At 37.3% G+C, this 14,162-nt stretch overlaps 2 protein-coding genes across 2 annotated transcripts in view; both read left to right on the top strand.

The window, feature by feature from the left end:
• Positions 1-3,922: 3,922 nt before the first annotated feature.
• LOC107756177 (N-acetyllactosaminide beta-1,3-N-acetylglucosaminyltransferase 2-like) lies at positions 3,923-5,248 on the top strand. The gene has a single exon (XM_016573210.1). The coding sequence runs from the start codon at positions 3,923-3,925 to the stop codon at positions 5,246-5,248; it is 1,326 nt and encodes a 441-aa protein (XP_016428696.1).
• Positions 5,249-7,187: 1,939 nt separating this feature from the next.
• Positions 7,188-14,162, top strand: part of LOC107756174 (U4/U6.U5 tri-snRNP-associated protein 1-like) — a 9,540-nt gene continuing 2,565 nt past the window's right edge. Inside the window, exons 1-13 of the mRNA XM_016573205.1 lie at positions 7,188-7,717; positions 7,936-7,990; positions 8,092-8,147; positions 8,682-8,808; positions 8,935-9,040; positions 9,143-9,220; positions 10,323-10,422; positions 11,375-11,517; positions 11,665-11,871; positions 11,950-12,062; positions 12,143-12,288; positions 12,424-12,548; positions 13,649-13,813. Of these exons, the coding sequence (XP_016428691.1) occupies positions 7,462-7,717; positions 7,936-7,990; positions 8,092-8,147; positions 8,682-8,808; positions 8,935-9,040; positions 9,143-9,220; positions 10,323-10,422; positions 11,375-11,517; positions 11,665-11,871; positions 11,950-12,062; positions 12,143-12,288; positions 12,424-12,548; positions 13,649-13,813 (1,677 nt within the window). The 5' untranslated portion in view covers positions 7,188-7,461. The remainder of the gene's footprint in view (positions 7,718-7,935; positions 7,991-8,091; positions 8,148-8,681; positions 8,809-8,934; positions 9,041-9,142; positions 9,221-10,322; positions 10,423-11,374; positions 11,518-11,664; positions 11,872-11,949; positions 12,063-12,142; positions 12,289-12,423; positions 12,549-13,648; positions 13,814-14,162) is intronic.

Genomic DNA, 14,162 nt, shown 5'->3' on the forward strand with positions numbered 1-14,162 from the left:
CTCTCTTACCAAAAAGTAGTATACTTCAAGTTTATTTTATTAAGTATACTTAAGTAAAGTTCAAGTATATTTTAAGTATACTTTATGTAGTAAGCATACAAATATCAGCGTACTAGTAGTATACTTGTAAGTGTACTATTTCAATACTAACAAAAACATTTTATTCTAGCTTCATGCATTCTTTTTTAAACACTTGAATGTGGTAAGTTTCATTAAAAAATAAAGAAACAACATTTTGAACAAAAAGCTGAAAAAAAGACTATGAATTGGATTCAGAATGATAATCAAAACATAGATAGAGTCGATCAACACCCCAAAGCTTGACAGTCATTAGTACCTCTTCATTGGTCGACATTTTATTCCATTACGTTACACAGTTTTGATGCTGTTTTATGTCTGATGATCGTGTTAGATTACATGTGGAAGCATCTGTTGTTTCGGTTTCTTCTTCACTTGTGTTTTTTGGAAATTCTGTACAGAAGATGTGTACTAGCGCCCCCTACCGTATAACAATGAAAACACGGATTCTAGGAGCACAAGTATACAGTAGCTCAAATATATTTAGACTTTTTCAAGTATAAGTCAAGTATACTTAAATGTCATTTTAAGTATATTTCTGAGAAGAACAGAAAAAGTAGACTAAAAGTATAATTTCCTATTTTTTGTTTAAAAGAAGTATACTAATAGCACACTTGAATAAACTTATTTTTCGTAAGGGCTGTGACACAAAACGCATATTGGTATCTAGAACAGTCTAGCACTCTCATAAGCCCACCCAAACCAGGACCAGTTCATTCAGAACCAGGAATGTTGGTTTGGAAATTATTGGTTGTTACAGTATAGTCAATGAGCTGTCAGATTACCATTGACAAATCAGCAGGGCAGCCCACCAGTTACATAACCGTTAGTTGCCGTGTTGTGCGACTGCGCTGTGATTTAGCTCCCTGAGGGCTTGGATCAATAGCCAGCATGGTCTAATACAGGACACCTATCATATCAAAGCGAATCCTGGGTGCAGCTCTCTCCAGTCTCGGTTTCCATTAGCTTTCCTCATTGTGGTCTAATCTCCTCAGTGTCAGTGAGAAAAGCTGGAGGAAGGATGCCTCCTGCGACCGCCTACTTCCAGGCCACTTCAGCGTTAAGTCAGAATGATAGAACAAAGTTAAAATGGTAGAGTGCCTGAGAGGGATGAGTAGAGAAACTGGGACAAAGGCTTTTAGTGTGTGGAATCGTGTGCACGTGTGAGAGGCCAGCATAAGAATGCTCAAGGCAACGCTGCTGATCCATGTCCCCAAAATCCCTCCGTAATATTGGTGAAACTTGATGACTCAATTCTGCCTGGTCTTGAGGGCATGACTGTTATGTGATAAGTGCATTTGAATTTACTGGAAGTTCTTTTTTCTAATTAGAAATGGATAACAGCTTTCTTCTGTTTTTGAATTTGATTGGCTGAGTGGCATTCCAATAGTGGCCTGAAACATGCTAAATGATTAGCCAGCATATACTTGCATTTGGTCCTGAATTGCGTAACAACACATTTTGCAATGCAACAACATGCAAAATCTTGCATCGCTAAAAGCTAACAGCCAAAAGCCGAATGCACGTATGCCCGATTTGAGGTATTACAAGTAACGTGTGTTACGAAATCAGATTACTTTTTTTTCAAGAAACTAAAGTAACGCATTACTTTTAAATTTACAACAAAAATATCTGAGTTACTTTTTCAAATTAGTAATGCGTTACTTTGTTTTCCCATTTATTGACTGACGGCTTTCCTGTCCCCATGTTGAGAGAAATTTAGTGCAGAGGAATTGTGTTAACGTGCGCTGTGTAAACATGATGGTTGCTGTAGTTTTAGACTAAATAGTTCTAGTTCTAGACTAAACAGATTTATTATTCCTCAAAATTAATAAAAACAGTGAAAACTCAAAAAAATATTACGCAAACCTGCAATAATTAAATGTTAGCACAAAAATGTGTAAATGTTTGTACAGTAGTCAACATTTGAAGTGGATCAAAACCTTTCATCAAAGTTGTCCAAAAACCTAAAACCAAAATGCGTTCTTGTCTTAGGACAACTTTGATTAACTTTTCTGATCCACTTCAAATGTAGACTACTGTATTTAATCCCATTTTATTAACCAGTGTCTTTGCTGCTGACCTTCAGTAATCCAATTCAACCATACGAATTATGCAAAAAATTATTTTAGATAAACATAACATTTGTGTTTCTTTTTTGTGATTTGAGCTTTTTGAATTTACATTTCCTTCAGCCTGGGGCGTATTCATTTCAGGGAGTAACACAATATTGTAATGCATTACTTTTAAAAGTAACTTTTCCTAACACTATATGTTTCTTGCCATACAGTCCAAAAGACAGTCATTTTACTGAATCATTTGCAGCTATTTCACACATCAAAATAGTAATGATACAATTCAGGCAGAAAACAAAAAGACCACTGGATGATTTGCAAATGTTTACTATTGCTTATCAACTTGTGAATGAGGCAATGACCAGTTGCATAACGGTATCCAAAAAAAAAATGTATCAAGGAGACTCTTTTTTTAATTGGAGGCTTAATTGTGCCCCAGAACTGATGAAAAGCAAGAAACACCCCTGCCTCCACATCAATAATTTACATAATTACATATTCTTTGCATTGCCAAAATAGCTTAATCATTGTTATCTAATGATAACTTTTTATAGAAGCATTCATTCTCTGTGTTTTGAGGCACGTTTCACTAACTCTCTCTGGAGTCATCAAACGTTACCCAGCAACACTTCTTTTTTAGATGTAAGGGAAGCATTACTGACAAACAAATGAACACTTTGTGAGCTCAGTAGTGCTGTTGAAATTGACATAATATCTCAATCTGCGCTGTATACAAATATCAGAAGACCCGTGGGTATAAAACAGGGATTATGCAAAAAGGCTTTAGATGTAATATATGTAGGTGTGGCTTATGCGCCTCCTCAAATCACCTGTGGCAGGCAAATGTTCTTATTTAGTACCTGCACCTGTGAAGAGGTTGAGAGGCAATCCTGCTTTATGGTTTAATTTCAACAATGTACTGACAGAACCAGGACATAATGTTTGCACAAGAAAAGGACAATTTAATATTTGCGCATTCTTGGAAAACACCACAATCAGCATGAAAAAACACTGGGGACCTCTGGGGACTTGTGAAGAAAGGATGGGGACTGCATGGGGAGAAAATTCTAGATAAGTGTCAGGCTTTGCAAACACCATCAGAGCAACTGAACATCTAATTTTAAGGTATTGTGAATGATTTCTCTACAGAAGAATTTCTAAGATATATTATTATTTGTAAGATATGTTTTTAGAAATTTGGCATTTTTAAAATGTAGTTAATTTGTTCTTATTATTTATGCATTTAATTATTGAATAAATTTATCAGGCACTGGTACAGTCTGAAAAAAAATTATTATGAAATCCTGAAATGTTGCAGGAAACAGTTTTCTCTGTAGAAATATTTTTCCTGTTGGGGAAAACAAAAATAAGCAAATATTTTTTCCATCCCAGATTAGTGTGATTTGGTTGCTCGAGGGAAAATAAATGAAACAGTGCTGTAAGCAAGGCATTTCCATATGCAGAGTAAATGTTGTGGTCTTAAAGTACATGATGTAAATATCATGGGTGGTAAGATGCTGTGAACGTTGCCCGGTCAGGTGCACATAATGAGTCTCACGAGGCCAAACCATGGAGACGGAATTCTTCAGAGACTTCCTCGTAGTGGCAGAAGCCCTAGTATTTCCCTCGAAAAAAACAGCTTGGCCTTTCTGAGATTTCTCACCACTCACTGAACTCATCTGTAATTCACAGAAATTTGTATCAAATATCCATTTACACTGCTTCGTAATATATTGTTCCTCTCAATGTCTTTCGTTCTCTTCCAGTCCATGGCACGCTCCAGATGCAATGGAAAGATCCTATGTCTGTGTCTCTTGCCTTGTGTGATGGTAAGTCACCTGTTGGTGTACATCATGGTGTCCATATTTGTAGCCGTCTCCTACTCCCCTCCTCTACCGCAGCTGCCCCTCCATTTCATTGCCACTGGAGTCTCCACAAACTCGGGAGCTCTTGCATCCCATCCAGTTCGGCCCTTCTGGAATCTCAGACTAGAGGACGGGGCACTGTGGAACCGCCTCCAGCACATTTGGGACAGAGAGCACAACCCCATATTGAGAGGTAACGGAACAAGGTCCAAAGGTCAAAGCCTTGATGCAATACATCTGCAAGAGACGGGTAAAACTGGTGCCTGTGAACAAGACGCAGCTTGGGCGTCTCACCTGCCTGACTTTAACACCCTTCCTGATCAAATGAAGGATTTTGTCCTGTCCATGCACTGCAGGCATTATGCTATCCTTGTGGACCAACCCAACCTGTGTGCTGGGCAGGAGTCTACAACACCGTTCCTTCTGATGGCAATCAAATCGCAAGTCGGGAACTTCGAGAACAGGCAGGCCATCCGAGAGACATGGGGAAGGAGCGGCTGGATCCAAGAGGACAGTGGAGGAAGAAGATGGTTAGTACGCACTGTCTTCTTGCTTGCGAGGCAGGACACAGAGACAGGGCCTCATCCAGACCTGAGCGCCCTGTTGAAGTTGGAGAGCAGCACCCATAAGGACATCCTCCTGTGGGACTTCAAAGACACTTTCTTCAACCTCACCCTGAAGGATGTCCTTTTCTGGGACTGGCTTTCAAAGCATTGTTCTCATGTCCACTTCATTTTCAAGGGAGATGATGATGTGTTTGTTAGGACTAAGGCTCTACTGGACTACTTAAACCATGTTGGAGTACAAAAGACGCATGGAAATAAAATGAAAGAACGGGACGATTTTGTTGCGGGGGATGTTATTGCCAATGCCTGGCCCAATCGGCAACCTGATACTAAATATTACATACCCGAAAGCTTCTATAAAGGAACGTATCCGGCCTATGCAGGAGGCGGAGGGGTGGTTTACACTGGTGCTTTGGCTTTACGTCTGCAGGACGTCTCTCGATGGGTCAGCTTGTTTCCAATTGACGATGTTTACTTAGGAATGTGCCTTCACAGGCTCGGGGTGTCCCCCACTCATCATTCAGGTTTTCTTACCTTTGACCTTCCAGAGGACCTGCGGGAGAAGCCGTGTGCGTATCATAATGTTCTCCTAGTCCATAAACGCACCCCGAAAGAAATGTTAACCCTGTGGAAGGAGCTACAGGTTCCTCCTCAGGAGTGCTAGTGTACACTTTTTCATGAATTCAAATGAAGGTAAAGGATGCCGCGGGGACCTGGACTTCAAAGATATTTTCATATTTACCACAAGGTATTTTCATGCCAGTTGGGCATGTTAATTTGCATACGAGGCCCTAATTTTTCTGTGATGTTGGGCTGTGCTCAGAGCTGTGCGTGCAGTGGTTATTATAAGGAGATCAAATTGGAATGGCAAGACAGTAGACGAGCTAAAAGTAGCATACAACATGGTTGACTTCGTAATACGGGGTTCTTGGTAGAATGGTTCTTGTTCTATGGGAATAAGCATGTGAAAGAATATCTAGTGGACAATTGTAGAGTCTCATGTTGTTGTTGTTATTATCATTTTAAAGGATTTAGAAGTTTGTGGCCCAAACACCAGGAGTTATGTCATAATGGAGTGAATCAAAAAATTTTCATCAACATCATTCAGCGTTGTATTAAAAAATCTACTGGTTCAAAAACAAAAGCTTTACTATTCTATCTGAAGCGTTTCAGAGAGTTTGTAGAACTTCCTGTTATTGGACTGTTATTTTTACACTTGGAATGTATATGCATTTTCTGCTCTGTTCAGTGTCACATATGTGTCATTTTCTCTCGTTAGCGTAAGAATTCCTGATGTGAAAACAGCTGGAAAGAATGATTCAAGAGTATCTGGAGTCCATTTTGGAGATCTTGCTGTACAAGTGCTTCTCAGCAAAATGATCTGGATGCCTGAAAACCCCACAGACATTGTCATCTGGTTTAGGCCTTGTGGGCCTAATTATAGCCTGGTGTTGTCGGTGGCATAATCTGAATTACAACAACAAAACATTATAATGGGAAATAATGAATGACAATAATGAACAATGGATGATTTATTTGATCATTTATCATACAATTGATTTACATGACATTATTTAGATGTTTGTGCATTCATCTGTTTCATGAGATTTAATGGTAACTGCCGTTTTATGAACTCAGAGCTTTATTGTTTGTTTCACTTATTTTAATGATTTCATTTGCATCTCTTGTTAGTGTGTTTAATATTAATAATGGAAATATTTTCACTTATATTTTCACTTATTTCACTGTTGTCCTCCAAATTTATGTTAGTAATAATCATGCCAAATGAAGCTTGTATTTTCTTAATTATGTTATGTACAGTCAGATTTTGCAATTAAATCTGTTAATCACTATTACTTCAACTGTTGGTGTTTTTTATTTCTCCAAAGCAAACAATTATTGGGTTGTTTATATCTTAATATATCATAATTACTACACTTACAGTGGTTATATCATTTGTTTGAATTTCAAATGTAATTGTACTAGGCCTACTCTGCGAGTAGGTGCAGCCCATAGCAAACTTGTAAAACAAATTGATAAAAGTTAACAAGTTGAGAGATTTTTAATTTTCATGTCTCCTTTGGAACATTGGCTGTAATATCTCATTTGGCTGTATTTTTGTTTTGTATCTTTCTAGGGAGTTTCTTCTCACTTCAACTTGCTCACTAGGGAGTGTGAGGCACTATTTTCTGTAGAGTTATTTAGTGCCATTTAAGAATAATAACTGTGAAAAGAAAAGTGCTATACAAAAATGTCTAAACTGAAATGAAAATGTTTCTCTCTTCACGTTCGTGCATCTAATATTTATAAATTAAAGTAATTACTTTCCAGGTAAGTTTTTACAAATATTTTACAATGAAAATATAAATAAATTTTGCAAACTAAAACATTTAACAACATGGAATATAAAGCCAGTTATTTATTACAACATTTATTACAGCATATTGTTACAAAAAACGTTTCTTACCACAGTATTGTTATGCAGTATAAATTAGTTGTATAAATGAGGACAGCTGCCTGCTATATACTGAAGCAAGTCAAAACTGCATAGAGATTAACGACCTCCAAATTAGTAGGTGGCGCTGCAACTCCATCTTTGTCCATTTAACCCGGAAGTTGTCAGTGCAGGACCGCGTTCATCATACGATTGTCTTGTTGCAGTAGTGCTAGTTGTGTTTTAGTATTTACATTTTTTCTGATCAAATAAATACAAAATAATGTCTTAATAACAACGCGCACAGTATAAGTTAGCTTTGAGACTATGGCGTCTTTGTACTGTTGATATTACGTAAATCTACCGGTTCGCCGTGTCATAATCAACTGAAGTGCAGCAAGACACATATAAGGTAGCACATTTAGTCCGCGAACAGACCCGATATGGGTTCATCAAAGAAACACAAAGAGAAGGAGAAGGACCGGGATCCAGAGGACCGGCACCGTGAGCACAAGAAACACCGTCACAAGGATCGAGACAAGGAGAAGGACCGCGAGCGAGAGAAGAGAAAGAGATCCCGCTCCAGAGAGAGGAGCAGCCGGGGAGCAGAGAAAGACAGGAGCGGTAAAGCAGAGAGGAGCAATGCGGAGCCAAGAGTCAAGAAAGAGAAGCTTGATCTTGCTTTCGAGGACAACAGCGGTCAGTCATCCTGTCCACAAACTTTAGTAGTTACTAGAACTTTGTTGACTTGCTGTTCTACACCACTGTCATCAAAATATACTTTAGAAAAATTATGAAAGCGTGTTAAACTCTGTGAAGGAGATCATGTCATTGTCCCACTTGAAAGAATCTCTATGGCTTTGATAGAAGTCTTTGAGTTGGTTGGTGCTCATGTTTGTCAACATCCTGTTTTGCAGAGCCAGGTCCCAAATCTGCCAGTGGTGATGCTTCACTCAGCATTGAAGAGACCAAGTATGTTTTGTAACGTACTTTTATTTGTAATGGGAAGGGAACATGTAGTACATTTAAATAAATGTATATTTTGCTAAACATTATTTCTTTTTGTTTTGCAGTAAACTGAGGGCCAAACTAGGTTTGAAACCCCTTGATCTCAATGAAAGCAAGAAAGGTAAGAATTTGATGACCATGTTACATCCAAGTGCTATTTTATACACTACCATTCAAAAGTTTGAAGTCAGTAAAAATGTTTTTGTTCACTTGTAATAATTAGAAAGCAACAGTCAGTCAGACATTCAGTACTGAAAAAATGTATCTGTTTACAAAAAAAAAAAAAATTAATCAGCTCAACTGTTTTCAACATTGATAATAACAAGAAATTACTTCTGAAGGATCATGTGACACTGAAGACTGGCGTAATGGCTGCTGAAAATTTTGTTTTGTGTCACAAGAATAAATTTGATTTTAAAGTATATTCAAATTTAAAACAATTATTTGAAACTGTAATATTTCACTGTTTTTACTATATTTTTGATCAAATAAATGCAGCCTTGTGAGCATATATGAGACTTCTTTCAAAAACATTAAAATTATCATACTGACCCCAAACGTTTGAATGTTAGTGTACGCGTTTAATTGCTTTGAATGCAACATCTTATTTGATGCTTTTTCCCCCTAAATCTATAATTGTTTGATGATATCTCAGAGGCTGGAACCAAGGAGGAGCCCCTCCTGGCCGAGGCCATCAATCCTGTCCAGATCAGACAACAGGCTGAGATGAGAGAGAAACTGGCTGCTCTTAAAGAGAAGCGTCTGCTCAATCAGAAACTGGGGTAGGAAGTTTTTACCACCTGCAAAAGATAACAGAACTTCTACTATTACAGTTCCATGTTAGTCAAACTAAATCAAACATTAAATCTTACTAATATCAGCCTATCTGGCTTTTTTTGCATCTTCAGGAAAGTGAAGGCACTTGGAGATGAGGAGCCATGGCTGGACGACACAGCTGCCTGGGTGGAGAGGAGTCGCAAACTAGCCAAGGAGAAGGAGATGGCGGAGAAGAGGGTGAGGATAGAGAGAAGAGACAACCAAATGACTGGCTTTATGTTTCGCTTGGCCTTTAGCAGTCTTTTTATTTTGTTTTCTGTGCAATTCCTTTCTCAACAGGCCAAGCTCCTAGAGGAGATGGATGAAGAGTTTGGTGTGAGCAATCTGGTTGAGCAGGAGTTTGCACAGGAAAAGAGGGTGTGTGACCTTACTGATGCTTTCTTGTTCCCCTCTTTCTCAGTCACAATCCCCGCCAGGACAATATTCAAAGCCCCTCTAAAGTATTTCTGGTACTTCTGATGTAATGCCACAATTACTCATTTTCAGATATTTTTTATTTACACTAGGAGTGGAAATATTAAAATAAATAATTATATTATAATATACAGTGTTGGAAAGGTTACTTTGGAAATGTAATAGGTTACAGATAACCTGTCAGGTTACCTGTCATCATAAAAAATAAAGCAAACACACAAACCCAAATAGGAAATGAAACGGTTATTAAATAAGCATGTGTCCTCTTTTGTGTCCTAAACTCCTGAAACATTGGTGTCTCATACTTTAGAGCAGTAAATGCAATTGGGGATAAAAATAAATGAAATCTATATGTGTGGGAAAATATTCAGATGGAACCTCCTTTGTAATCGTTAACATTTTCATAAGTAACTGTAATTTAATTACACTTTTTTTTCTCAGTAACTGTTACTGATTGCAGTTACATTTATTTTGTAATTAAATTAGTAACACCATTACATAAAACTAATTACTCACTGACAGTTATACAAAAATTATACACAATAAATAATTATCGATCATTTAAATTAAGTTCTATACATTTTAATAAATGAATGATTTTTTTGTTTTACTCACAAATAGCAATTTCTCACCAATAACACATTTTACAGATGGCCATAACTAGAAAATTTTGTTCACTTTATTAATGTACATGACTTTTCCATGTCTAGAAATTACACTTTTAAAATTAATTGGGTGAATTAAAATAAGAAATATCACAGTTTTTAGCTGTTTTAACTCATTTTAAGTTATCTGTATGCCCCCTTCAAAGTTTACTGAGACTCTCTATTTGGCCCTGGTCCCTTACTTAAAAACCACTGCTTTAATCCGCAGAAAAACTGATTAAAAATATCAAAAGAAAATAGCTTTGATCATGTAACAGTTGTTGGTAGAAAGGTTTCTCTTTTTTATATAGGTATGTGTTTCTTTGTGATGTGTTATATTACTATCATAGTACTGCAATATCCACTTATGTTGATTTGATTAATCTGTTTTTACTAACCAGAGCGCATACAGCTCACGTGATCTCAAAGGGCTGAAGGTTCAACACAAGATGGACTCTTTCAGAGAGGGGGAAACAGTTATCTTAACTATAGAAGACAAAGGTGAGGTAACATGATGATGCTGAATGTGGATAAATGCACTGTTGCTTTAGATGAACAAGCATCTGCCAAATTTCACTGACACCACCTACACACACTCTCATGGGCACACTCATAGTTTCTCTGCGTGGGTGATTTTCACAGGCGTTCTGGAGGAGGAGGAGGACGTGCTGGTAAATGATTACTCACTGACAATTATACAAAAATTATACACAATAAATAATTATCGATCATTTAAATTAAGTTCTATACATTTTAATAAATGATTTTTTTGTTTTACTCACAAATAGCAATTTCTCACCAATAACACATTTTACAGATGGCCATAACTAGAAAATTTTGTTCACTTTATTAATGTACATGACTTTTCCATGTCTAGAAATTACACTTTTAAAATTAGACGGGTGAATTAAAATAAGAAATATCACAGTTTTTAGCTGTTTTAACTCATTTTAAGTTATCTGTATGCCCCCTTCAAAGTTTACTGAGACTCTCTATTTGGCCCTGGTCCCTTACTTAAAAACCACTGCTTTAATCCGCAGAAAAACTGATTAAAAATATCAAAAGAAAATAGCTTTGATCATGTAACAGTTGTTGGTAGAAAGGTTTCTCTTTTTTATATAGGTATGTGTTTCTTTGTGATGTGTTATATTACTATCATAGTACTGCAATATCCACTTATGTTGATTTGATTAATCTGTTTTTACTAACCAGAGCGCATACAGCTCACGTGATCTCAAAGGGCTGAAGGTTCAACACAAGATGGACTCTTTCAGAGAGGGGGAAACAGTTATCTTAACTATAGAAGACAAAGGTGAGGTAACATGATGATGCTGAATGTGGATAAATGCACTGTTGCTTAAGATGAACAAGCATCTGCCAAATTTCACTGACACCACCTACACACACTCTCATGGGCACACTCATAGTTTCTCTGCGTGGGTGATTTTCACAGGCGTTCTGGAGGAGGAGGAGGACGTGCTGGTAAATGTGGGTCTGGTGGACAAAGAGAAAGCAGAGAAAAATGTGGAGCTAAAGAAGAAAAAACCAGATTATAAACCTTATGAAGAAGATGAGAGTGTGGATGACATGGTCATTGTAAGATTGCATCTGAAATTTCAAATTCTCCAAATGCATTTAAACCTCACATGGCCAAAAACACCACTGATACTTGTTATTAACCAATTAAAAAGCCTGCTTTGTGATTTCTTCTTCCTTGCATAACATTCTTTGAATTCTTCCCAGTTAAAGCCAAAGTCTGTGCTGTCAAAGTACGATGAGGAGATCGAGGGGGAGAAGAAGAAGAGTTTTAGGCTGAGTGCTGGAGGTTTTGTGGGAGGTGAGAGAGAGCGGGAGCTGCAGGCCATCAGAGAGAATCTGCGCAATCAGGCCCAGTCTCTGGATATGCCTGCTCTCACCCTAGCCAACGAATACTACACGCCACATGAGATGGTGAGAACAATGTGTTTATGTGCACTGGGTTTTGAATTTGATTTCATTCTTGACTAACGTTCATTTTTTTGACACTAGGTGGGCTTTAAGAAGACCAAATGCAAAGTCAAGAAAATCAGGAAGAAAGAGAAAATACTCAAGGCTGATGACATCTTGGTGGACAAAATTCGAAGCTCAGATTTCGGCTCCAGGTAAAGCCTTCACACACATTTGCTGTTGAATACTCCAGCAACACCAGTTACTTCACCCCAAAACCGGTTCTGGCACTCAGGTCTCGAGGTCGAGGTAGAAAGCATGCAGATGAGGAGGAGGGGGCGGAGCTTGGAGATGTTGCTATGGAAACCAGCAGCAAGGCCAATGATGTCCTCCAGCAGTCAGATGACATTAGAATGGCCGACATGGACATTAGTGATGACGGTAAGAGAGAACTTTTTCATGTCTGAAGTTAAAACCTGTTTTTCTTTTTTTAAGGCATCTGTTCTTCCCTTTGAAATTCAAATGAATTGCATCACTATTCTCTGCACTCACATGCTTTCTCCTTGTCTCTCTCAGAGGACTTCACCCCTCCAGCACCTACTGTATTAGAAGAGGATGAAGCTGAGCAGGAGCTCCAGAAACAGCTTGAGAAACAGAGGAAACTCAGACAAAAACAGATGCTCAAAGACTCAGGAGAAAAGGTCAGCACTTTTCATTCCAGAAGTGTTGCTTTGGCAATGCTGAATTTTATATTTTATTTATTTATATATATATATATTTATACACATTTAAACATATGCACTACCAGTCAAAAGTTTGAAATATTTTTACTATTTAAAATAACTTTTCTTTTTGAATATATTTTAAAATGTAATTTATTCCTGTGATTTCTCCAGTCACATGATCCTTCAGTAATGCTCAAAAAACATTTATTATTATTATTATTATTATTATTATTGTTGAAAACAGCAGAGTATAATTTTTTTTTTCCAGGTTTCTTTGATGAATAGAAAGTTCAGAAGAACAGCATTTATCTGAAATAGAAATCTTTTGTAACATTATACATGTCTTTATCATCACTTTTGATCAATTTAAAGCATCGTTGCTAAATAAAAGCATTAATTTCTATAATTTCTTTCCCAAAAAAAACAACAATTATACTGATTCCAAGCTTTTGAATGGTGTAGTGTATAATGTTACAAACGGTTTTTTATTTCAGATAAATGCTAATCTTTGGGCTGTTCTATTCATCAAAGAATTTTGAAAAAATTTACTCAACTGTTTTAAATATTGATAATCAGCAAATCAGCATATTAGAATGATTTCTGAAGGATCATGTCCCACTGAAGACTGGAGTTATGATGCTGAAAATTTAGCTTTGATCACAGAAAATAAATTATTTAAAAATACATTCAAATAGAAAGCAGTTATTTTAAATAGTAAAAATATTTCACAATAGTAGTGCTTTGCTATATTTTGGATCAAATAAATGCAGGCTTGGTGAGCAGAAGAGAATTCTTTAAAAAAACATTAAAAATCTTACTGTTTAAAAAACATTTGACTGGTAATGTAGGTAGATAGATGGATAAATATATTCACTGATAATGTGTTATATTCTAATCTACTAGATCAAGTCAGTAAAATTACAAAGTAAAATGTAACAAATTGCTACTTTTAATACCAGTAATTACAATAATTTTAATCTGTGTTAATCCTATGTTCCATAATACTTTTTTAATTATTAACAATATTGTTTATTCGGCTGTTTCTTTTGTATCTTTCCCTGTATTGGTGTTTTCAGGTGGTTCAGCACATTAATCAGTTGGTGAAGACAGGAGATGATGACAGCGACCCAGACAAAAGGAACAACATTGTCTTTAATGCCACCTCTGAGTTTTGCCGCACTCTTGGAGACATCCCCACCTACGGGCTGTCAGGCAACCGAGAGGACCAAGAGGATATTATGGTACGCACTAGGGCTGTGCGATTAATCGAAATCGTCATAAAATCGCGATTTGAGCTTGCGCGATTTCTAAATCGCTTTATAGCACGATTTTCCACGCCCCCGACCTCCCGCAGTATGCTATCCGAAACAATCAGAATGCAGAGCGCTTAAATGGAGCACGAGAACAGAACAGACCGGGCGGGCATACAAACGTAACCCCAGGTTCACAAACGCCATCTGTGGTGCGTATTTTTTCCGCGCCCATGTTAACGGATCAGAGCGTTCACACTGCACGCGATTGCGGTCCGGCAGTGCGCTCCAGGAGCGGTGCGTCTGCAGCAGTCATGCTGCGATCGTTTCCGCACGGAGG

This window comes from Sinocyclocheilus rhinocerous, unplaced genomic scaffold (assembly GCF_001515625.1).
Source record: "Sinocyclocheilus rhinocerous isolate Xijiao unplaced genomic scaffold, SAMN03320098_v1.1 scaffold682, whole genome shotgun sequence".
In the NCBI taxonomy this organism is placed as follows: Eukaryota; Metazoa; Chordata; class Actinopteri; order Cypriniformes; family Cyprinidae; genus Sinocyclocheilus; species Sinocyclocheilus rhinocerous.